At 58.0% G+C, this 24166-nt stretch overlaps 3 protein-coding genes across 10 annotated transcripts in view; 1 reads left to right on the forward strand and 2 right to left on the reverse strand.

Annotated features, from left to right (window-relative positions):
- Positions 1-12859, forward strand: part of LRRC47 (leucine rich repeat containing 47) — a 17296-nt gene extending 4437 nt beyond the window's left edge. The window contains exons 2-7 of the mRNA XM_023215177.1: positions 3866-4327; positions 5963-6079; positions 7668-7783; positions 9003-9105; positions 9860-9949; positions 10124-12859. Of these exons, the coding sequence (XP_023070945.1) occupies positions 3866-4327; positions 5963-6079; positions 7668-7783; positions 9003-9105; positions 9860-9949; positions 10124-10372 (1137 nt within the window). The 3' untranslated portion in view covers positions 10373-12859. The remainder of the gene's footprint in view (positions 1-3865; positions 4328-5962; positions 6080-7667; positions 7784-9002; positions 9106-9859; positions 9950-10123) is intronic.
- A 2548-nt stretch (positions 12860-15407) lies between these two features.
- On the reverse strand, positions 15408-18645 carry SMIM1 (small integral membrane protein 1 (Vel blood group)). Of its 8 annotated transcripts, none has more exons than XM_026457457.1 (6): positions 18522-18645; positions 18144-18261; positions 17011-17207; positions 16496-16592; positions 15911-16095; positions 15408-15592 (listed from the first exon to the last, which is right to left on the reverse strand). In XM_026457457.1, the coding sequence occupies exons 5-6, from the start codon at positions 16018-16020 to the stop codon at positions 15466-15468; spliced, it is 237 nt and encodes a 78-aa protein (XP_026313242.1). In that variant the 5' UTR covers positions 16021-16095; positions 16496-16592; positions 17011-17207; positions 18144-18261; positions 18522-18645; the 3' UTR covers positions 15408-15465. The 8 variants fall into 8 exon arrangements, with proteins under 8 accessions (XP_026313242.1, XP_026313240.1, XP_023070950.1 ...); XM_026457455.1 differs by having other exon boundaries at positions 17011-17230; XM_023215182.2 differs by having other exon boundaries at positions 17011-17230; positions 17971-18261.
- Positions 18646-19651: 1006 nt separating this feature from the next.
- Positions 19652-24166, reverse strand: part of CCDC27 (coiled-coil domain containing 27) — a 23969-nt gene continuing 19454 nt past the window's right edge. Inside the window, 3 exon segments of the mRNA XM_023215178.2 lie at positions 19652-19774; positions 21271-21375; positions 23720-23932. Of these exon segments, the coding sequence (XP_023070946.1) occupies positions 19652-19774; positions 21271-21375; positions 23720-23932 (441 nt within the window).

Here is a 24166-nt window from a genome sequence, read left to right on the forward strand (position 1 = left end):
CCTGCGCTCTGGGCTGGCTCTGCTGGACAGTGGACAGTGCTGCAGCTCTTGCTGCTGGTCGCTTGTATGGCTGTGCTCAGCTGGCATGGGCTCAGGGCTGGGCTGCCGGGCTGGGTGGACTTCTCCATGTGTCGTCTCGGGGCCTCTCCCGCCCCTTCTTTCGCGGGGCTCAGGGGTCCTCAGCACAAAAGCAGCAGCTGCCAGCTCTTCAGGCATTGACCTGGAACGTGCCTCCTGCCACTTTCCTGCGTTTTGTGGGTTAAATAAGTGCAAGCCCAGTTCCGGTTCATTGGGAGGACTGGCTCTTTAGAGGCCACCAGAATAACAGCACAGAGGCTTCTGCCTGTCCTTCACCCCCTCCTCCCCGAGAGGGACGAGACTGCAAGTGGAAGCCGCTCAGCCTGGTTCCTAGTGCTCATCCCCGCACCCATTCCCCAGGGAGCACCCCCAAGCCTGGGCTGGGGCCTGCAGTGCAAAGGCCCTGACCCTCTTTTCTCCCAGCCACTGGGGACGAGGCTTCTGCTGTCCTGTGGCCTCACCAGTAGCTCTGCCTGCGTGGGAGCCTGGCTTCCCCAGTGTCCTGGCCTCAGAGCCACATGACTTGCTGAGACCTGAGAGCACCTGGCTGGCCCTCCCCGGCTGCTTCCCGCTGCTGTGGCCTGTGGGGCTCAGCTGCCAGCGCTGTGGTGAGCCAAGGATGGGGGCACGTCACACCTCTCCTGACTGCATTGTAAGTGGCCATCACGCAGGCCTGTGGTGCTGTCCGTGTGGGAATGAGGGAGGGATGGGACAGATGTTACCCGAACAGCTGATGTGGGCAGGACGGTGCCTTAGTAAAGATGTCCTTTCAGGCCCTGGGCCACTCCCCTCCCAAGGCCAAGCTGCACGGGGAGTTCAGCCTCAATGCGAACCCTCCTGAAGCCAAACGCTCTCCCCCCAGCTTCCAAGTTTCTCAGTTGCTGCCGGAGGGAGTGGGGCTCACTCAGGGACTGGCGCTCTTTGTTGGGTTGGTTTATGTAAGCCTGTCACCACCATGAAGTTAGGATCCTTCCCCAGCAGCAGGTCCCCTGCAAAAGCCATGGGCCCGGAAGGCAGCCAGTGTGCCAGGCCAGAGTCAGGCCCCACGTTGCTGCCATCAGCTTAGCCACCGCGGGGGTTGTGTTTCCTGCAGAAGAGTGTCAGCTCCAGGTGACAGGTGATGGCAGTTCGTCCCATCAGGTGGTAGGACGACCCCCAGCCACCCCATGTAACTCATCCTCCCTGAAGCCAGTGTGCACCTCACATCCTTGCAGGCATTCCTGCTTACTCCCTCGCACAATTGAAAACTGACGCTATCCTCATCCCACCCTTCATATGTGAAACCTCTGGCTTCATTTCCTGCTGAGGCTGCCACTAGGCGCCCAGCGCCGGGCTGAGGGGCCAGCGTGTGACCTCGTCAGCAGGGCCTCGCATTTCTGACAAGGACTCCCCAACATCTGCGGCTTTGCACCCCACCCAGATGGTGACTCTCTTGCCCTCCCTCTTGCTTTCCTTCCCCTGCTTCCCTTCCTGTCCCCCAATTCCTGCAGAGCCTCCAGGCAGGTCCTGAGCTGCTCAGATGCCCTTTCTCTGACGGTCTTTGCCTGGAAGGAAGACCCTTCTCCAAGTGCCTGCCATTGTCCTTTACTGCAGGCTGCGGGCTGAACCTGGCTGTGGCTGCACTGGGCGCCCCAGTGGGGCCCTGCCTGCCTCCTTTGCCTCTGCTGCTGGTCCTGGGTCTTAAGGAACTTGCTCTTCGTCAGCTGGGGGAGACGCTCCACTGCGTGTTTGCAGGCAGTAAGGAGGTTTCACTTGAGGGGAACTCTCAAGCTTTTTGACCAAAGCCCCTTAGGGCAGTGCAGAAGCCCACAGAGCAGAACCTCAGATACCCGCACCCACAATCTTCCAACCCGAGAGCTTCCCGTGGCCTCTGCCAGGCGGGCTGTGCCCTGGGCTGGTGGCCCAGGCTGGTGGCCAGGTCTCTTGACAGGGAGGCAAGGCGCTGTAGAAGCCTGAGCTCATGGCCGCGCTGTTCCTGGTGCTGCAGGCTGGCGACAGTGTTGGTGATACGGCTCCTGGTACGGTGATACGGCTCCAGGTGAGACCACCTGGATTCCAGGGGTAGATTGGCTCCTGTCCCATGTGGGGCTGGAAGGGAGGTCCTGCCCAGCCCATCCTGTCCTGTCTGGAGAAGCACAAAATTGTAGCAGTTCTGTTAGAGCCGATGGACGTGTAGCTCAGGTAGTGCTCAGCAGCTGGGCTTGGTCTCAGCCCCTGCCTCGTGTTCTTCCCCAGCAGGTGCCACTGCTGCTTAGACTGCCCCTTCTGTCCCGGAGGGCACTTGATCTCTTTTCTTTTACAACACGCTGTTCCTCCTTGACGGTTACGTTGTCCGCTTCCTCCCTGGGTCTCTGCTCTCCCTGTGGGAACTCGTCCAGTGCGCCCTCCCAAATGCTTGTGGGCACCGTCGTCGCATTTCTGAGCCATGCTGCCCTTACCTGCCTCTGAGCAGCTTGATTGCTTGAGCCAGAGGATTCTGGCAGGTTCCTTTTTTCATTTCCTTCACAACTTGGGGCTTGAGAAATTCCATCACCCCTGCCGTCCATTCCAGGCGAAGCAGAAGGTGTCCTCTGGGTAATCAGCCCCTCCCATCTCTGTTCAGAGTCAATCAAGTCCAGCCCCACCTGTCTCCTCCACACCCAGTGTGACTGGGACTCACCAGCCACACCAGCTAAGGGTGAGTGCTGGCTTCCGGGGGCCCACATGCTGTTGCCTCCTCTCTGGGGGCAGAGCTGGCACCCAGGCTGCCAGACACCCCCGAGGGTCAGGCCTCACATCCCCAGCAGGGTCTTCCTCCAGCCCTAGAGGAAGCTGGGACAGAAGAGTTTGCTGCATGTGCCTGCTCCTCCACCCTGGTGAGGCTGTGGGGCCGGGGTACCAAGCCAGGAAAGAGCAGAGTGGAGGCGGATGGGCCCCTTTTGCCTGAACCCGCAGCGGTAGCCTCATGTCGTGGAGGTGGCTGCCCTCACAGGCACGTTCTCTGCACTGCCCACACCCTGGGAGAGACATCCTAAGAGTGCCTCAGGTGCCACTGTACCCCTTCCATCCTTTCAGTGAGGTCACCTGCACGTTTTGCCAAAGTCTGATCAGTCATGGTCATAGAAAGAGCTTTCCCATGGGCCACAGGGCTTCCTGGGTATCTGCGTGGCACACAGTGGTGGCCCCGATGCACCTGTCCTGGGTCAGACGAAGGCTGAGAACCTATCGCCATTGAAGTCGGCTTTCCCCTTTCCTTCCCCCTGAGAGCACTGTGTGTGTCACTGCGGCCAATTTTGTACTTCAATATGAAGAAGAATGCTCTTGAGAGATTTTGCTGTATTTTTTTTTTTAACCTATTTAAATAAAAAAAAAAACACCAGTTTGGGGAACCTGCTTCTCACCTGAGCAGTCCTGGCTAGGTCCTGACACGAGGTCACGTTTCACAGCCAGACATCCCTCACCCCTTGTCGCCTTTCTGTTCTCTAACCTGATGATTGATCTGCAGTGATGCTGTAGTTGTTGAAGAGGGTGACATGTTTGAGTCAGAAGCTTTTGCAGAGATCACTGTTAACCATGGCTGACACCTTCCCCTCGGAGAGGCTCCTTGGATAGTGCCTTTGATGTGGGGGTGCACAGCTGGGGAAGCGACTCACAGGTGAATAACTTGTGGTTCCCCAGGGATGTCCCCACAGACAGGCGGCCAGTGGTGGCTCTTGAGAGCGATGAGTGGTCCCCCTGCCTCTGGAGCTGACCTTGGGCTCTTTCCCCAGAGTCTGGGGGTCTGACGCGTCCTCATTTCTCTTTGCAGACGTTGGACCTTTCCAACAACCAGCTGAGCGAGATCCCTGCGGAGCTTGCAGACTGCCCCAAGCTCAAGGAGATCAATTTCCGCGGGAACAAGCTGAGAGACAAGCGCCTGGAGAAGATGGTCAGTGGCTGCCAGACAAGATCCATCCTGGAGTACCTGCGCGTTGGAGGCCGCGGTGGCGGGAAGGGCAAGGGCCGTGCCGAGGGCTCGGAGAAGGAAGACAGCCGGAAGAAGAGGAGGGAGAGGAAGCAGAGGCGGGAGGGTGGCGATGGGGAGGAGCAGGACGTGGGAGATGCCGGCCGGCTGCTGCTCAGGGTCCTGCACGTCTCTGAAAACCCTGCACCCCTAACAGTCAGAGTGAGCCCCGAGGTCCGGGACGTGCGGCCCTACATTGTGGGGGCCGTGGTGCGAGGCATGGACCTGCAGCCGGGGAATGCGCTCAAGCGCTTCCTCACCTCACAGGTGGGTGCCCGTGGGGTCCTCAGATGACGAGGACAGAGGTGTGGGATGCCGCAGGCTGGGACACATCCTGGGGCGAGCGTGTCCAAAGGAGCAGCAGTGGAGTGTGGGGCCCAGCCAGATGTCTGTGTGCCTCAGCTTCCTCAGCTCCAAAGAGGGAATAGAGCAGGCTCTGGCTCCGGTGTTGCTGAGGAAGGGGTGAGGCCTCGGTCCCCTCCAGGAGGCAGGTGTCTCCAGCGTGGAGATGGCCTCTTCCCAGATGCCCGCAGCCTGGCCTGGTTAGTCCTGGTCACTGGCCCTATCCCTTGCTCCTCCACATATGGGGTTAATGGTTTATCCTAATTTTTTTTTTTTTTTTTCCCAGGAGTCTCTCTTTGTCTCCACTGCTGGAGTGCAGTGGCACAGTCTAATCTCACTGTAGCCTCTGCCTCCTGGGTTCAAGTGATTCTCCTGCCTCAGCCTCCTGAGTAGCTGGCATTACAGGCGCCCGCTATCATGTCCAGCTAATTTTTTTGTATTTTTAAAAGAGACAGGGTTTCACCATGTAGGCCAGGTTGGTCTTGAACTCCTGACCTCAAGCAGTCCACTCGCCTCAGCCTCCCAAAGTGTGGGGATTATGGGCGTGAGCCACCACACCTGGCCTATCCTAATTCCTGGATAGCTTTATTGTAGTTGAAAATCAGGGTTCCAGCTGGTGTGGTGGCTCATGCCTGTAATCCCAGCACTTTAGGAGGCTGCAGTAGGTGGATCACCTGAGGTCAGGAGTTCGAGACCAGCCTGGCCAACATCTCTATTAAAAACACAAAAATTAGCCCAGCGTGGTGGCGAGTGCCTGTAATCCCAGCTACTGGGGAGGCTGAGGCAGGAGAATCACTTGAACCTGGGAGGTGGAGGTTGCAGTGAGCTGAGATCATACCAATGCACTCCAGCCTGGCTGACACAGCAAGACTCCATCTCAAAGAAAAAAAAAGGAAAAGAAATCAGGATTCCTTGATTTTTTGATATTTTGGTGGGTCTTCTGACTTCTACAGTAAATGACACATTTTGTTTTATGTAAGATAGTATTAAAGTCATCAACTCTTGCCAGCACATTCTTCTGTGAATTGTTTAGGTTTTGGCAAGACTAACTTCCCAGTTTGTTGTTTTTCTGTAACACCTGACCAGCTTTTAAAATATAAACCACATCTGTGCCCAGGGGAAGGTCCCGTGTGCCCCACAGTGGCAGTGACAGCGCATGGCAGGCCGAGAGTGACTGTTGTGAGAGTCTTTCTGCCTGCAGTTTAGGGAGGAAGGGAACCAGCACCACAGCTGGGGCTTGAAAACTTAAAGCTTAGCCTTTATTTAAAGTTCAAGATGGATTCTTTGAAATCTCAAATATTACGTCTAGAATGACAGAAGGAAGAAAGTCTGCTGATTGATAGGTTAAGATAGTTTTCCTGATGGTGATTCCACAAAGTGAGTGCCTGGCTGGCCGGGTGGAGAGCAGTTGGAGGGGAGCCCCGTCTCGGAAAGGGGCGTGGCGGGGTTTTGAAGACTTTGGACTGGGAGGGTTTCCTGGTGCACAGCCCCGCCGAGGGTCAAGCGTGAACCCCTCGCTGGCCACAAAAGACCTCACTCATCACTGCTCCTGTGTTACAGACCAAGCTCCACGAAGATCTCTGTGAGAAGAGGACGGCCGCCACCCTTGCCACCCACGAGCTCCGCGCTGTCAAAGGGCCCCTGCTGTACTGCGCCCGGCCCCCGCAGGACCTCAAGGTGTTGCAGCCTCCTTTGCAGGGTCTGCTCAAGGGTCTCCGTAGTGTCGAAAGACGCTGTGCTGATACTGGAGCCCGAACCTTTTCTTTTCTTGTTTTGTTTTTGGAGATGGAGTTTCATTCTTGTCACCCATGCTGGAGTGCAATGGCATAATCTCAGCTCACCACAGCCTCTACCTTCTGAGTTCAAGTGGTCTCCTGCCTCAGCCTCCCCAGTAGCTGAGTTTACAGGCATGCGCCACCACGCCCAGCTAATTTTGTATTTTTAGTAGAGACGGGGTTTCTTCATGTTGGTCAGGCTAGTCTTGAACTCCAGACCTCAGATGATCCGCCCACCTCAGCCTCCCAAAGTGCTGGGATTACAGGTGTGAGCCACCATGCCCGGCCTGAACATTTTCTTTCTCTTTTGTTTTGAAACGGAGTTTCACTCTTGTTGCCTAGGCTGGAGTGCAATGGCACAATCTCGGCTCAGCACAACCTCCACCTCCCGCGTTCAAGCGATTCTCCTGCCTCACCCTCCCAAGTAGCTGGGATTACAGGCATGCATACCACGTCCAGCTAATTTTGTGTTTTTAGTAAAGACAGGGTTTCTCCATGTTGGCCAGGCTAGTCTCGAACTCCTGACCTCAGGTGATCCACCCGTCTCAGCCTCCCAACGTGCTGGGATTACAGGCATAAGCCACCGCGCCCGGTTTTCTTTTTTTGAGACGGAGTCTCGCTCTGTCGCCCGGGCTGGAGTGCAGGGGCCGGATCTCAGCTCACTGCAAGCTCCGCCTCCCGGGTTTACGCCATTCTCCGGCCTCAGCCTCCGGAGTAGCTGGGACTACAGGCGCCCGCCACCTCGCCTGGCTAGTTTTTTTTGTATGTTTTAGTAGAGACGGGGTTTCACCGTGTTAGCCAGGATGGTCTCGATCTCCTGACCTTGTGATCCACCCGTCTCGGCCTCCCAAAGTGCTGGGATTACAGGCTTGAGCCACCGCGCCCGGCAACATTTTCTTTAGAGTAGAATCCGATGCTGTTCTTGCAAAGACATGAAATAATGAAACAGGCTACGTTTGCAGTTACTGGAAGCGGTGCACAGCTGTGAGAGGACTCGGTGGAGGAGCAGTCGTGGGAAAATGGTTTCCTTCACTCGCTCACTACCCTTTAATCAGAAATCTTAGTCTTTGTCCCGATTGTAAAACCCTTTGCGTGGGGTTGGCAGTAGTGTGAGTTGCTGTATCGTGGTGCTATCCTGGATGTTGAATTCTGTGCAGTGCATGAGGTCCTGGCTGCTCAGCCTTTTTCTCCTCTTTTGGCCTTGTGAGGATGGCAGACCACTGGAAATGGTTGTGCATGAGCTGGGTTTGAGGTTAAGCCCTTCCTTGGTAGGATCGGTGTGTTTGGGCGTCAGGTCTCCCAGGGATGCTGCAATCGCAGCCTGCATGCAGCTTCTTGCTGCGTGGTTCCATGGGATGCTCCCTGCCTGCTGTAGAGATGAATGAAGGTGGGAGTCGGGAGGGCTCGTGGAGGCTTAAGGCTGTAATTGACAGGACGGGTGAGTTCTGTGGCTGTGACCCTAGTGGAGTTTGTGGGTTTCTGCCCGATAGATTGTTCCCCTGGGGCGGAAAGAAGCCAAGGCCAAGGAGCTGGTGCGGCAGCTGCAGCTGGAGGCTGAGGAGCAGAGGAAGCAGAAGAAGCGGCAGAGTGTGTCAGGCCTGCACAGGTGGGCAGCGCGCCTGGTGGGGTGGGGCCGGGCGTGGGGGGTGCAGCGTGCCAGCCTCTGCTGAGTGAGTTTGTGCTCCTCAGGAACACCTAATGCTACCAGAACCGGAAGCTTCTTACAGGGTAAACAGAAAAAAAGAAAGCATTCTCTTCTGAAAGGAGACGTGTGGAACCAGTCTGTCATCTAGATGGCCCTGACGTGAGGGAAGTGGAAGGTGTTAGGAGCGGAGGTATTGGCCATTCCGTAGGAGGCGGGTCGCCCTCGGGATGGGACAGGACAGGATAGAATAGAAAGTAGCCATTAGGAAACAGACATAAATGCCAGCCCAGTCTGTGCCCCGCGCTGCTGGGTGTCCAAGTCAGGGTCCTTGGCACTGCTCTAAGCAAGATGATCATCCATATCTAGCGCAGCGATTTCTGTAAACACAGGCTGCAGAATACTTTGTTCTCTGAGGCTTGTTATGCTTTGACCCTTGATATTACACTTCATTTGTGGAAAGAACTTTCTGATTTGTCCAGTTCACCCTTTAGGTATGTTTTCAGGTGTGTGCCTTTTTTTTTTTTTTGAGATGGAGCCTCACTCTTGTCACCCAGGCTGGAGTGCAATGGCACGATCTCAGCTCACTGCAACCTCCATCTCCCAGGTTCAAGCGATTCTCCTGCCTCAGCCTCCTGAGTAGCTGGGATTATAGGCGCCTGCCACCACGCCTGGCTAATTTTTGTGCTTTTAGTAGAGACGGGGTTTTGCCATGTTTGCCAGGCTGGTCTTGAACTCCTGACCTCAGGCGATCCGCCTGCCTCGGCCTCCCAAACTGCTAGGATTACAGGAGTGAGCCACTCCGCCCAGCTGTGCCTTTTTTCTTTTTTGTTTTTAAGATGGGGCCGCGCCATGTTGCCCAGGCTGGAGTGAGGGGGCCAATCATAGGCGCAATCCCACTACTGATCAGCACCGGAGCTTTTTGTCCTGCTCTGTTTCTGACCTGGGCTGGTTCACTCCTCCTTAGGCAGCCTGGCGGTCCTCCACTCCCAGGAGCTCAACATAATGATGACAGACTTAGTGTAGACACTCCATGGGCGCAGCACAGCCCAGCAGACTCCTGGGCCCATGCAGCCCTCCTGTCTCAGCTTCCTGAGTGCTGGGACCACAGGCACATGCCACCACACCCTGCACAATATATCTTTTATAGTTAGGCCTATCATTTGTATTTCTTCCCACACAGATACCTTCACTTGCTGGATGGAAAGGAAAATTACCCCTGTCTTGTGGATGCAGACGGTGATGTGATTTCCTTCCCACCAATAACCAACAGTGAGAAGACAAAGGTAGGGTGGCATGTGTGTGAACTTAGTGTGTCTTCTAGGTTGTTCCCTGTAGAATTAACACAAGTCTGCTAGGCGCAGTGGCTCACACCTGTAATCCTAGCATTTTGGGAGACCGAGGTGGGCGGATCACCTGAGGTTGGGAGTTCAAGACCAGCCTGACCAAAACGGAGAAACCCTATCTTTACTAAAAATACAAAATTAGCCGGGTGTAGTGGTGCATGCCTGTAATGCCAGCTGCTCGGGAGGCTGAGGCAGGAGAATCGCTTGACCCCAGAAGGCGGAGGTTGCAGTGAGCCGAGATTGCGCCCTTGCACTCCAGCCTGAGCAACAAGAGCGAAACTCTGTCTCCAAAAAGAAAAAAAAAAAAAAGCAGAAGAAAGAAAAAGAATTAACACACACAAGTGTCTGCTGCATTGTGAGGTCTCATTGTGTGCAACAGAAGACGCAGCCTGGAGGGGACAAAGGGCCCTGGCTTCTCAGAGCCGCAGCTCACTGTTCACTGTTCATGCTCAGTGCTGCACGACATCCCGGGATGTATTTTTTTTGTAGAGATGGGGTCTTGTTGTGTTGCCCAGGCTGGTCTTGAACTCCCGAGCTCAAGCGATCCTCCCACATCCACCTCCCAAAGTGCTGGGTTTACAGGTGTGAGCCACTTTGCCTAGCCACACAGTTGTGTAGATTTTTCCTCAGAACAATTGATGCAGTTGCTGATGTCTACATTTGATAACTGTCTTTTCTGAAATCTTTCTTTAAGGTTAAGAAAACGACTTCTGATTTGTTTTTGGAAGTAACAAGTGCCACCAGTCTGCAGATTTGCAAGGATGTCATGGATGCCCTTATTCTGGTGAGTGCGTGGTGGCTCCTCCTGAGAAACGCGTTTTGAGCGTGAGTGGTGCTCTGCTCTGACGTACCACCCGTCCTGATTGCCTCTTTCTTGCTTACTGCATTGGCTGACAACAGCATGTCTTCCCTGGGTCACCTCTCGTCTCCAGGTTAAAGAGGTATTTTTCATTTGCAGAAAATGGCAGAAATGAACAAGTACACTTTAGAAAATAAAGAGGAAGGATCACTCTCAGACACCGAAGCTGATGCAGTCTCTGGACAACTTTCAGATCCCAGAACGAATCCCAGTGCTGGAAAGGACGGGCCCTCCCCGCTGGTGGTGGAGCAGGTCCGGGTGGTGGACCTGGAAGGGAGCCTGAAGGTGGTGTACCCGTCCAAGGCCGACCTGGCCACCGCCCCTCCCCATGTGACTGTCGTGCGCTGACGCCAGGGCCGCCTGTCCAGCCTGTCCACTGGTTTGTTTGGCCTGTTTTACCGAGGTTTCTATGTGGCAATGCTGAATTATCCATTAGATTTTCACCCGTTTTTTTTGGTTGGTTGGTTGAGATGGAGTCTCACTCTGTCGCCAGGCTGGAGTGCAGTGGCATGATCTGGAATCACTACAACCTCTGTCTCCTGGGTTCAAGCGATTCTCCTGCCTCAGCCTCCCGAGTAGCTGGGACTACAGGTACGTGCCACTAGCCCAGCTAATTTTTGTATTTTTAGTAGAGACGGGGTTTCACCATTTTGGTCAGGATGGTCTTGATCTCTTGACCTCGTGGTCTGCCTGCCTCTGCCCCCCCAAAGTGCTGGGATTACATGATCCTCCTGCCTCAGCCTCCCAAAGTGCTGGGATTACAGGTGTGAGCCACTGTGCCTGGCCCACCCCAGCATTTTTTAAGATGTATGTATTCGTTGTTCTGTTTTTCCAGATGATTCTGTCGTAAAGTGATGCTCTGTTGTTGTTACCACACCACACTGATTTTACGGTTTTTATGGAATTATTCAGATGTCAAAATTAACTGTTGAAAATGTTGTGAATCATGTAGCTACATGGCAGGTAACTGTTTATGGAGAACAGACACTGTACAGTCATGGGCCACGTCACAGCGTCTGGCTCAGCGATGGACACTTCCCTGACAGCAGGCCCACGATATTCTTGTGCAGAGTGTTTGGAAGCCTGGCCTGGGCTCTTGGCGTGGGCCTCTTGTAGATCAAGTAGGGGAAGTGATTGATGTTCGGTCATGCTGCTGGGACACTTGCTTTTCCCGATGAAAAACACATAAATAAAACTACCCGCACCATCGAGGCTTGTGTAAGGACACTCTGTGATCACACAGCAGCAGCTGAGCACACATGTCTCATGTCACTAAGCGACACGTGACTGTCACTGGTTTGGAGACCCGAAAACTTGGGAAGCTAAACAATGTGCATTTCCTTGAACGGCACGGTCACTTTCTATGACGCAGCATCTTTTAAAACCATACCATGTCAGGATGCAGCTTGGCTGTGCAAGGACGTTGGGTTTTTCAGCTGGCAGTGATCATACTCTCTGGGGAAAGTTTTAATGTGACCTTAGAATTGGCAGAATTGCGTCTCTCCAGGCTGCTGGATTGCCTTGTGGGGGTGGAGATGCGGAGACGCCTCCAGGTGGGCAGCCCGTAGGCCGAAGGCAGTGGCAGCCCCTCACCCTGGCTCAGCGGGGCCGCGCAGAGGAGCGAGGCGTCGGTGGGCTTTTCATCGTATGCACGCTAGTGCCACAGTGACAGGCAGTTGGAGCGCCATGAGTGGACCGGACAGCTCTGCTTGGGAAGCATCGGCAGTCAGCTGAGGGACAGATGGTAGCATTAGCTGGAGGATGCTTAGGTTTTTGAGCCAAAAATCTTCGTTTGTGCGCCAGATGGATGGGTCCTGAGCACCTTCTGTTGTAGATGTTTCCGTCGTGAATGTCCAGGTCAGACCCCCATGTCCACGCCATCACGTATGTCCAGGCACATGTGCGTGCACACCACTCCCGGGAGTCAGTGTGCGTGGCTCACGAGGACCCGGCCAGCCGCTGCGATGGCTTTCACAGACCCTACTGCTTTACGGTCTGGTGCCATGTGAGAAGCGGACTCGTCAGCTTGATCGAATGACACCATTTGTTCTCTGTTCAGCGTCTCAATTTCTGTGTCTGTAGAAATGACTGGCGATTTTGGGCAGCATCTGCAAGAGCCCCACAGCCCACACACCTTTAGTCGTGAGAACCAGAGGCCCGGGGCCCTGTGCAGTGGGCGGACTAACACCTGGGGGGCTCTTCAGAGCCTTGCAGGACACAGGCCAGTCTGCCTTGAGACCTGGACCCACTTGTCTGGTCACTGCCAGGCCTTCCTGTTGGGCCCACTGTGGGAGGAGGGGACTGCAGACAGGATGAGGCCCACACAGTGCCAGCCGGACTGCTGTGGGTGTGTCAGACTACTGCCTTGCCTTGTGTCCCCCAAAACCTAATTTCCTGCTGCCCTGGGCAGTCAAGCAGATGCCACAGTTGGCCAGGAGCCTGCCTTGTTGGAGGCTTGAGGTGGCACGGGGGCTTCCCCAGGCCAGGACTCTGCTGGAGCTCTGGGGCTGGGGACCCCAGACAGTGGCTCTGAGGGGATTTGGGGCTGCCATGGCAGAGGCTGCCCTTTCTCTGTATGGCCCGGCCCAGTCCGGGAGGGAGGGAGGGGAGGGAGGGATGCCGGAGCTGCTGTCTTGGCTCCCAGGGACTTGGTGTCCATGCTGTAGCACACCTGTCACTGTGTGGACAGAGGAGGATGAGGCTGCCGCGTGCTGTGCCCCTTCCTGATGCAGCTCGTGACGCGTGAGACGCTGGAAATGTGTTTAACTCGCAGCGCAGGTGTCTCTGGTGTTTTCTTCACCCCCCCCCCCCACTCACTAATAAAAACAGCTCCGCTCCTGGCCCAGCAGATCCTTTCCCACCGGCATCGCCAGAGGCTGTTGCTCAAAGTGTCACAAAACTCACTCTAGCCCAGTGGTGGCTTCCATGTGGGGAGGCTCAGGGCCTCCTGTGCCCACCCAGATCTTGCCAGTAGGGAGCATGAGGCACCTGCCACTGTCACGGGGAAGCTAGTACCCTTGACCAGGGGTCCTGGGAAGCGGCCCCACCCTGCTGGGTCCCTGCCTGGAGCATGAGATGGACCAGAGGTGTCAGGCTGCCTGGATGCCCCAGGTGTACACTCAGAGGAGCCCAGGCCCCAGACGCACCCACAGCAGATCCTCCTGTTTCAAGTCTCTGGAGGGGAAGCCAGGCGGCCACTTAGCAGGGTCCTGTCCCATCGTCTCCCCAACCCTCCCAGAGCTGTAAGGACACTGCCCAGTTCAGCCTAGGTCCATGACCTTGGGATCCTGGGGCCGGAGCTGCTGTTTCCACCATGGCCACTTAGGGGACAAGTAGTGTGCCCGAGAGGCAGCTGTGGGTAACTTGAGTGCCCGGCCCAGTGAGCACCAGTGGGTGTCTGCCTGCAGCCTCCCCTGCTGGGGCTGGCAGGGCTGCTGGTGGAGTCCCTGGCTGAAGATGCTGGTCCCCTGCCAGGGCGGACCCAGATGCAGCCAGCCAGATCTGGGGCAGACCCTGACATCCGCCTGTGCCATCTACTGCCGGCACCTGACAGGGCGGGGAGGAGCATTTGTGGGGGTGCGTGGGCATCACTGGCGTGTGGGACCCGTGGTGGAAGCACCAGGGCCACTAGAACTGGGACAACTCCCATCCCCATCCTGTACCCTCGCCTGGCTCCTGGGCCGCACCAGTTCTTGGGGATGCCCAGCCCCGGGACCCCCAGATCAGAATGCTGCCTTCTGGGGCCCATGCAGCCAAACTGCAGCAGCCCCAGGGCAGTGCTGTCCTGTGAAGCTGGGCCCCAGGGAGGGCACCAGCTGGCCACTCCCCTCCCTCCTTGGGAGTGGCAGGCCAGAGGTAGGGATCTCTTTTTGAAGAGTTGTGCAGAGATCCAGGCTGTCATGGCTGGGGCAGACAGCGGCCCACCCAACAACAGGCTCCCAGGAAAGCATCATTGCTTCAGACCCCAGCCCAGGACAGGCCCTTGGGCTCCCTCCTCAGGTTTGGAGCCAGGAGCCTTGGGGCAGTGTGCAATCAGCCATGCAGCTCCACCTGCCACCATTCTGGCCCCAGGCAGACCTCAAGTGGGCCTGCTCGCCCAAAAGGCGGATGGTGTGGAGTCTGCCTCCCCACCAAGACTGGCCCAGCCCGTCCTGTTTACCTGACTTGATGCGTTCTGCGGGACCTGGCCTGGGGCAGGCACAGCCTCAACCCTCTGATAACCTCATCTGGCCCTGTGGCCCCCTTCTCTGTGCCTGTGAGGATAGCAGCTGCCCGTGTCTCCCACCCCCAGTCCTGGGGTGAGGACCCCTTTCCTAAGATGTTTCTGGCAAGGCTTTTTGGGGTCTTTTGTGGTAGGTGAGAGCCGAATACACGACTCAGGAAAGACCTACGAAGAGAATGGAGGTTGGGACCAGAGGCTGGGACTGGAGGCCAGGATGGGGGTGGACGGGAAATGGGACTGAAGTCCCTGGGACATAGCTGAGGTCCAGCCACAGCCGGGTCCCCAGGCCTGCTGTGTCCTTGCCAGAGGGCCCAGTTGGGAGGGGTGCATTCCTACAGCCACATGGGAGGGGGCCTGCCCTGGGCAGCCTTCCCACAGCCTTCCTGGATGTTACGCCTGGTCGGGCAACTATGGCAAAGGCTGTCATCCACCGTTCATTCAACAGACGCTTAATGCCTCTGTACATAGGCTTTTGGCCCACAAGGAGTACTTGGAGGGGCCAGGCCCGTCCCTGGGGAAGGGAGGGTAGACCTGGGTCCTCCCTGGCAGCCACCAGCCCCAAGAGGATGCACCCAGCCCCTGCGTATGGTGGACTGCCTAGGAAGAACCGTGCCCACTTTACTAAGGAAGACACGGTGCGTCTGAGACAAGGGCAGGGGACACACAGCCCTTATTGGAGCCATCCTTACAAAACCAGGAGTCAGGCCCAGAGAGGACAGGGGGCTGCCCAGGCCACACAGCTCTGCACACTGCTGGCATGGAGGAAAGCAGCAGGGAGGATCCCACCCCGGGGGCTGCCAGGGAGGTGGGCGCAGTTCGTCTGCCCAAGGAACCCCTCATCCTGGCCTTGACAAGGGCAGGGGCTGAGCCCTGGGTGAGGGGAAGCTGTGGTTGGGGGCTCCAGGCCGCAGGGCCCAGTTTGGGTGTGTCCTGCAGCTCCTGCTGAGGCTGGACCCAGGCCTCCTAGCCACGTGTGCCCAGCTGTTTGTCTGTAGGTCCTCTGAAGGACTGTGTGCCAGGTGTGTGGTACGCCCTCGTGTGGGGCCTGTGACAGCTGTACACCTGGTGTCTTCGTGCGCATGGCTGCCAGCGCGTGTGCCGTTTGCTGTGTGTGCCGTGGGGTCCGTGTCTATGTGGGGGTCCACGTGGACAGCGATGTCCCTCCAGGCCTGTGCTCTCACTTGTGCAGCCAGCCCCCAGCATGCACGTGGGACAGCGTTTATTTGCACTTGTGCACATAGTAGCCAGTGAGGTAGCCCAGGATGAAGATGATCCAGAAGAGGGCCACGCCGCCCAGCGCTTTCATGGCGATGCCCAGCTTGCCCGTGCACAGCTTCTGGGAGATCCTGGGGTGAGAACCAACTGGAGGTGAGCCCCAGGCCAGGGCCGCATGAGGGGCCCCTAAGTGGACTGTGGCCATTGGTCCGGGTCAGGGGGAGGGGCCTGGCGCTCTGCTGGAGTGAAGAGGAAGCTCTCCCCAGCCACAGCCAACCAGCAGGAAGGCCAAGGGCTGCGGTTTGCTGAGCCGCTGGACCGTGGGCTCCCAGCCAGGATGAGGTGGAGGGTGATGGGGCTGGCGGCAGGGGTTAGGGCAGGCGTCTCTGTGCTTGGGCAGGTGAGGCACTGGCCTACTGTGGCTGGCAGGCTGCCCCCAGGCCCCTTACCTGCGGCAGCTTGAGGCCTCTTCTGTGCTGGACACAGCCCCTAGGCTGACTCCGTCCCTGCTGCCGTCCTCCCACCTACTATAGTGGACGTGGCTCTCCTGGGGCTGCATGCTGTGGGGCTGCAGCAGGAGAGGTGGGGCCTTCACAGTGGTGAGATCAAGACAGGTGGCAAGGCTGTGACTTCACTGTAAAACAACCGAATGGAAGGCACTAGTCAAGACCCCCTCTGGGGCTGCTGTTGGGGAGGGGCACTAAGGGTCAGGGGCTGCCTCCCGCACCGGCTCTGTCACCTGACTTAACAGGCGACCTAGACACACAGTGGTTGAGTCATTTGCCCAGGGCCACACCGGGAGGATGGGGCCAAGCCGCTGGAATTCCATCTCAGGCCAAGCCCTAACCTCAGGCATGTGAGAGGCCAGTGTTTCCTTCCAGCACGCTCCAGGGGCCTCCCTTCCTGGGTGCTTTTATCAGACAGCCTGCACAGCCTGCCACCCTCAAGAGACAAGGACATTGTGACCCAACCCAGGATGCAGCCCCTGATAACTGTCCCCCTCCTGAACCCTGCCCGATAAGGCGCCTGCTGACCTCTGGGGAGGCTGGTCCGGGGAGGGTGGGATGGGGCAGGGCAGCAGGTCCAGGGCAGCAGGTCCGGGGCAGTGACTACAGCTAGACCGGTCCCTGCCTGGGGAGGATGCGTGGCTGGCCTCAGGCAGTGGCAGCAGCTGTGTCCCTGGCCTGTGTGGATTGCAGCCCCTCCCCCACCCACACCTCTGGGAGGGCTGGGGCTTGGGGGGCACGATGCACCGAGCACAGGGCCGGGGTGGATTCAAGGCCTCAGGGAGTCCCTACAGAGACAGGAGGGTCATGGGCTGGGTGACTGCAGGACAGCCCAGCTCAGCTCGGTGCCTGGCAGCCCAAGTGCCCACAGAGGCCAGGAGACCGCAGGGACTGAGTAGGAACTCCAAGCACTAGCACAGCTGCCCGGCCAGCCTGAGCCAGCCCAGACTCTAATCGCCTCCTTTACCCTCTGGCCTCTGTTTCGACCTCCTGTTTACCTAAGGGGAAGGGGGTGCAGGGGGTGCCAGAAATTGATAACCCACCCAGGCTGTGGGGCTGTGGGGCTGGAGTTAGCTCTCCGGTCTGCTGGGCCCCCAGTGTCCCTTCTCAGCATGTGGCCCCCAGGAGTGGGGTCCTTGGGCAGGCAGTGGCAGGCCCCTCACTTCTGGGGGCTGAGGCTTTGCTGGGCCCCCTCCAGCAGGGAAGGCTGACCTTCCTCCCAGGTCATCGGCACAGAGGTCTAAAGACACAAGAGCCACTCCCCTGCAAGAAGCCAGCTCAGAAACTCAGGCCCCAGGCAGTTCTGAGACTCCTGGGGCACTTCTGTGTCTGCCCTTCCCCAAAGCCCAGAGAGGCAGAGGGAGCTGTCTCAAAGCCATAAAGTGTGCCTCCGGTGGGAGCCCGGGCTCAGTGCAGCCTGTCACTCAGGCCCAGGGAGGCCCAGCCTCTACTGGAGTATGGGTGCTGTTTTCCCGGAGCATGTGGAGCCGACAGCTGCCTACCCAAGGTTCACGTCCTTTTACCTGGTGTGCAGAATTCCAGTCTGGTCCCAGCAGCAATGTGCCAGCCCCAGTAAACAGCCATGACCAGGGTAAGACAAGCTTAATACCACCACCCCTGCTTTCCCAAGTCACCCAGCTGTGGGCCAGGAGCCAGGGTGCAGCAGGGGATGGGGAAGCTTTTGCTTCTGTGAAAGAAGCAGCAGCCACCTCCTTCTTCTAGCCTTGACGTGATGGCTGGAGCTGCAGCAGCCACCTTGCAACCCGACATCCATGCAGCATTAGTCCCAGGAGTGCTGAGTCTCCAAGTTCACTGCAGCAGCCCATCATGGGCCTCCCGGTGGGAGAGGTTAAGCCCAGTATATTCAACTCTGGGATCCTGGGTTCCTGTCTTGCCCACGTAGAACGTGTGGTTCCCAAGTCACCCCGGTGGACAAAGCCACCAGAGCCGGCCCTTGAGGCTGGCCTCCCTCACTTGCCCAGTAAACGTCTCTCCACACTCACCTGAGAGTCACAGCTGTGGCGGCAGAAACCCATCAGGAACGCCCCTCCAGGCCCTGGGAGCCTCCAGGGTCCTGGCACCCCCTGGGGGTTTGTGAGTGCAGGAAGATCCTAGGTACACAGCGGCCCCTGCATAGACCTCTTCACCCCACAGCGCCTCAGGGCGCCACACTTACCCGGAGAATCTTGCCTGAGGGCCGGAGCCTCTGTGCCAGGTTGAGGTCAGAGCCTGGCCGCGGCCCGCACCTCCCAAAGGGGCAGGTCGTGGGCTGAGGTTCGGCAGACGCTTCGAGCCTAAAAAAATAACCGGAGAAGCAGCCTTGCTAAGGGCTGGGAAGGGAAAGTGGCTGGGGTCGGGGGTCGCCAGCGGCCACAAGGAGCCAGGCGGGCAGTTCCGGGCCTGGTCCCGCTCCGCTGATTACGCCGGTGGGGGTCAGTCCAAGGCACGCCCCCAGCCCCCGCCAATTCTCAGCCAGCGAGTCCGCCGCGCACAGGCCCACCTGCCCACTGTGGCCGCACCGGGAAGCTGCAGCCCGGACCCCAGCGAGCCTTACCTGCGTCCGCGCGTCTCTGGTCTCCGCAGGGGCCGGGCCTGGGCAGGGGGCGAGGGCGGGGGCGGAGCCACGCGAGGAAGGGCTAGAGCCAGCAGCCGGGAGGCACCTGGTCCGGAGGGGGGCGGGGGGGGGGGGGGGGGCGGGGCCATGCGGGGAAGGGCTGGAGCCAGCAGCGCGGAGGTGCGTAGTCCAGAGGGGGCTGGGTGCTTGGCGAGTGGAGCTGGGGCCCGAGGCCGCCCAGCCCCGGGGCTTGGAGGTGCAGGGGGCCAGGCAGGGTCTGAGGGCTACACTTCCCGCCCCCAGACGGCCCGCCCTCCAGGGTCACCGACCTCCTTCACCCCTGCTGGAGCGGCTACGACGCCACGAGCCCCCCAGCCCTGCGGGGAACCGGCTGCAGCGCCGGCGAGACTACGGGAGGCTCTGGGCGCGTCTGGGTCTGAATCTTGGGTATCGAGGACCCGGCCGCGGGGACCGTCCCCCTCCGGGGCCTGAGGGGCATGGCGCCCGCGCGTGGCCCACGCTCGGTGCTCGCGGCGGGAAGGGAAGCGGGTGTGGGTGGGGAGCAGAGAAGGGCGATGGGGAGAGCCCCTTCCGAATGTGTTCAGGCGCCCAGAGCCTGCGAGGCGCCGGGGAAGCGTCAGGGACCACAGACACCGTTGCCGTCCGTAAAACTTTCCTTCCAGGAGCAGGGGGATGGGAACAGAGCCCCCCACCCTCACCATCTTCCAATCCTCCTGCAAGACAGTGCCCCAGCCAGGAGAGGCCCCAGGGCAGAAGGTCACAGACCCCCTCTGCTCAGTAGGTGTGAGGTCTGTGCTGAGTGCTGGCTGGACACCCCGGCTCAGGCGTCTGGCAGCCTGGGGCCTCAAGGGGACCTGTTAGGAGCTAGGGGCACAGGCTGGTGTGCTGACCCCCAGTGAGTGAGCTTTGGAATGGGGAGTGTCGTAGTAGTTCAAGGTCGCAGAGGAGAATAGGCCCCCACGTGGATTCCAGAGAAGAAAAAGGTGGGACAGTGCCAACGCCGGGGTTTAATTCTAAGTCTGGGAACAGGACTCATGGTGGGGGCGGGTGGTTCTGGAGCTGGGCCCTGGCCTCTGCTGGGCTGACCGTATTTGGGCGCCTGGCTGGGCCTACTTGGAGGTCCCCTTCTTGGTTTTGCTGGGCAGGAAGGCCTCTGACAGATGAGGGGGGGGCACTTTGACACCTTTCTGCTTCAGCTGATTATAGTAGTCGCTTCTCTCTGAGATAATTCCCTACACAAGAAACACAACCGTGGAGGTGGCCTTCCCAGTTCCTCACCTTGGCCTTGAGGCTGGTGTGCCCAGTTCATGCCAGCTGCCTGGGATACCACCCTCTCCACCTCCAGAGGGGCTCGCTGCAGCAGGGGTGTGCTGGTAAATACTTACAACCGACTCTCCAGGGCTTTGTGGCGTTGCGAATTTCTGTGGTGGGAATACTCCCACGGCGGCTGATTTTCAGCCGCGGAAGTGAAGTCACAGAACGCGGAGCTGGGGCAGGTGCATACCACCAGCCCACAGAAGCCTGCACTAAGTCCCCTCCTCAGCCCTCTTAGAGTTGTGAGGAACCCCAGACTCCAAGAGACCTTTGAGGTCGTCACCTCTGTCCCTCAAGTCCCTTCTGTCCTGTGCAGAGGGAACGTTGTCCCCACCCCTCTTCCAGTCTCCTCTCTGGGCTGTTGCTGGTTTGTGTCAGGTTACAGCAAACAAGCAAAGGTGCTCTTCCCTGGCTACTGTGCAGTGGGTATACCCCCTCCATCCTCTGCCTTCCCTCTTCTCTTCCTCTTTCCCTCCCCTTCCCCCTCCCCTCCCCCAGACAACAGTACCAAGGCCGCAGAGATCTCTGCCCACTTTACAGCTCTGCAGGAAAGGCACCGTCTGGGACCCACCCGCTCTGCAGAGGAAGGGAACCAGGCCCCAGGAACGTGGGTGCTGGAAGGTCGTGGGCACACACTGGGGTTTAAGGGCAGCCCCAGAGGGCAAAGTGTGAGTCTTGGGACCAGAAGCAGCTGCTGGTAAGAGGTGACCCCTGTGTAGCACATGGCCCCACACAGAGCCACAGCCAGTGCCTGACTCCCAGATCTCTGAGTCTCACGACACCTTGCAGGTAAGCATGCGCTCTCCGTCACAGAGGGAGGCACCTATGACTCAGAGAAGTGACTGTGTGGCCCACAGCTGGTGGGTGGTGACCCCCTCATGCCCAGTGACCCCAAGGCCTGAATTATTTCTCCTACACCCTTCTACTTCTCCGAGGCCCCTGCTTGGGGACCCCTGGTCAGGAAGGAGCCCAGGAGGCTGTAGCCAGGATGGGAAGAGTCTGCGCCAGGGCCCTGGATCAGTGGGTGGGGATACCGGCGGAGGGGACCATGCTGGACAAAGCAGGGGGCTGGGCTCCTGCTGCGGGAGAGTCTTCGTGACCCGAGCGGCTTGTCCCCTCTCCACAGCGCTCAGGATGGGTTGTGGTGGCTACTGCTGGTCTCTGATGCCCCTCCGCCTTTTTGCTGAGAGTGGGTAAGACTCCCAAGACACGCCCCCACCCACCTTAGGATGATTTGGTCCCCTCTGCCTGAGCAGAGAGAAAGGAGGGTCCTGGGGTCCAGGTGAATAGGTGACACAGCTAGCATGAGAACAGAGTCCCTTGAATCTAACCTAGGCCCCCACCCCACCCCCTACCCCAGCTGTGGCCCAGCGGGATGGGGCCCGGATGGAGGCAGCTGAGCTTAGGGGTGTACCTGCAGGGCTTCCAGGATGTCATTGTCAGATATCTCGCTGGCCAAGGACTTGGTCCCGGAGATGCTAAAGGTGGCCTGGATGATCTTATTCCTTAGCCTCTCGAGCTATGAGCAAAGGGACAACATCGTCACTCATCTTTGCCCAAGAAGGCACCTGGCCAGTGGGCTGCACCCCCAGCACTTAATTTTTTTATAGGCCAGGAAGGAACAGCTCGCCCTCACTTTTCATGGCTTTAGAAACTGGAAACAGGGGCCAGAGAAGTCAGTGTGGGCTGCCTGAGAGCTAGGAGCTGCCGGATCCAACCCCTGACCCTGCGCGGCCCAGCCCCAAAGCCCAAAGGCTCTTTGACACCACGTTGGCTTTTCTAATTGGAAAGTAAAACCTACCCACACACACACACATATTTTTAAACCAAGAAACCAAAATAGTACAGAAGCTGCACGTAACCCCTGGACCTTCCTCCGCTGCCCAGGGGAGCTGCAGTGAGTGGACGTCCTGGCCCTTGGCGACACTGTTACTTTAGGCATTTAACAGTGTGCTGCTGGCCCTTCCTCCTTTCCATGCTGACTAGGAGGCGTCTGTGCCATGGACAGCAGCATTGAACCTGGCCCCTGCGCACAGACCCGGAAGGCGTTCCAGTCTTTTGCGGCCGTGAAGATCCTTGTCTGCCTGTACACTGCAGCCGCCTCCCCAGAGGTAGCTAATCGTGCCTCCCAGGAAGCTACAGAGGAAATCTCTCCAATCTGCGCCCCAGGAGCCTCAGAAAGAAACCACTGGAGTTATGCGGCACCATCAGCACCAGTTCCTCGGCCAGAAACCCTGACGACACAGAGGTGCCCAATGGGAGCCGGGCCCGAAAGGCTCAGCCTTGCCTCCGAGTGGAAGCACGTCCACAGTGCCGCTTGGACAGGTTTAAGTAACAGAACAGCAGGAATGGCATGAGCCCCTGGCCTGTGTGAGGAGTGGAATCCTTTCCTTCTGTCCAGTATTTATTGAGTGCCCACTTTGTACAAACATCGTGCCAAGTGCTGGAGGTCCTGAGGCCACAAGGGGCTGGGCCTCTGTTCTGGGGGTGCCTCCCCAGGGTAGAAGTTGGCAGCTACCCAGGGTGTCCAGCCTCACTTCCCCACACCCGTGGGGCCTCACCATCAGGCTTGGCGCTAGTTCTTGCTCACCCGGACTTAGCTTCAGAGTATTTCTTAGCTCAGCTTTCCAGGCTCTACCAGGTCAGTGCAGGCTGGCGTACAAATGGGCACACCTAGACTGCCTCTGGTCTAATGCTTTCACCAGGACTACGGCTGGATCCCAAACTGTTTTATCAAGGGATACCAGGGGTGGGTGCTGCCGTCTGACCCAGCCGGAAGGAGGCAGGCTCAGGCAGGGAAAAGAACACAGTTGAGTTGCAGTTGGCATTCCTGGTGGGAACATGACCTCAAAAGCCTCCATACATGACCTTGACCTTTGCTTAATTTTGGATTATAAATCAAGGTCAGGACCAGGCACGGTGGCTGATACCTGTATTCCCAACACTTCAGGAGGCCAAGGCAGGCAGACTGCTGGAGCCCAGGAGTTTGAGACCAGTCTGGACAACATAGTGAGACCGTCGCTACAAAAAGTTTCTAAAATTAGCTGGTATGATGGCACATGCCTGTGGCCCCAGCTACTCAGGAGGTTGAGGTAGGATGATGATGGCTTGAGCCTGGGAGGCCGAGGCTGCAGTGAGCTGTTATCACCCCACTGCACTCCAGACTGGATGACAGAGAAAGACCCTGCCTCAAAAAAAAAAAAAAAAAAAAAAGGTCAGCTCTTTATTGATTTCCTTTTTGGCATGGGGCCTTCACAAGCAGGGTGCGTTCTGGCCTTGCTCACGTTTAATGTGACGCCCCAGTGGGGTCCTGCAGTTAAGACTGCCTGGTCCAAATCCCAGCACCACCGCAAAAAGCAGGTCTGGGGTCCAGGGGGACTGTTCATCCTTTCCTGCTTGTCTGTTAAGTGAGGATCATGATAACTACTTCATAGTTTGGTTAAAGGAGCCACATGACTTCGATGCCAAGAAGGTACTTAGAATGGTGCCTGGCCTAGCAAGCACACCATGACTCAGAGAGGGGTTGACACCACCATTCCTCTCAATCCAGGCACACTCCTCCTTTCAAGCCAGTGAGCCATCCCCTTCACAATGCAAGCCAAGACCCACAGCCCTGCCCGCGGGGCTCTGCCCACCACTGCCATTGACGAATGCTTCTGGGGTGCTCCGTCACACCCTCACTCCATCCTCTACCCACACTTCTTGAGCGTCAACTCTGTGTGGGTGCTGGTGTACACGGCAGAACCAGCCTGAGCCCCCGCGTACTCAGAGCCCGGTTCTACCTCGGTGGGCGGTGGGCAGGGGCCCGGGTGCTTGGCCACCAGCTGCTGGGACAGACCCTCAGGAGGAGGGGCTGGGCGTACCCTGGACTGGGAGCTTTCCAGGGCCACGCGGACCTGCTGCTCTGCCTCCTGAATCACCTCCTCCTTGCTCTGCAAATCCTCCTGCAGCTGCTTCCACCTCTGCAGGTGGTTCTGGTCCAGTTCCACCTGCTCCTGCAGCTGGCTGACCTTGGTGTCCAACTCTGAGATGACATGGTCCCGCTTGGTGAGCTTTCTCTCCAGTTTCGACACTTGCTGGGGACATCCGGGGAGGACAAAGAGGTGGGGTCATTTCACCCAACCTGAGTACGTGTGATACCCATCCACTTTTTCCTAAAAGATGGCCGGCGGCCAGGTGCAGTGGCTCACGCCTGTAATCCCAGCACTTTGGGAAGCTGAGGCGGGTGGATCACGAGGTTAAGAGATCGAGACCAGCCTGACCAACATAGTGAAACCCTGTCTCTACTAAAAATACAAAAATTAGCTGGG

This window comes from Piliocolobus tephrosceles, chromosome 1 (assembly GCF_002776525.5).
Source record: "Piliocolobus tephrosceles isolate RC106 chromosome 1, ASM277652v3, whole genome shotgun sequence".
NCBI classification, from domain to species: Eukaryota; Metazoa; Chordata; class Mammalia; order Primates; family Cercopithecidae; genus Piliocolobus; species Piliocolobus tephrosceles.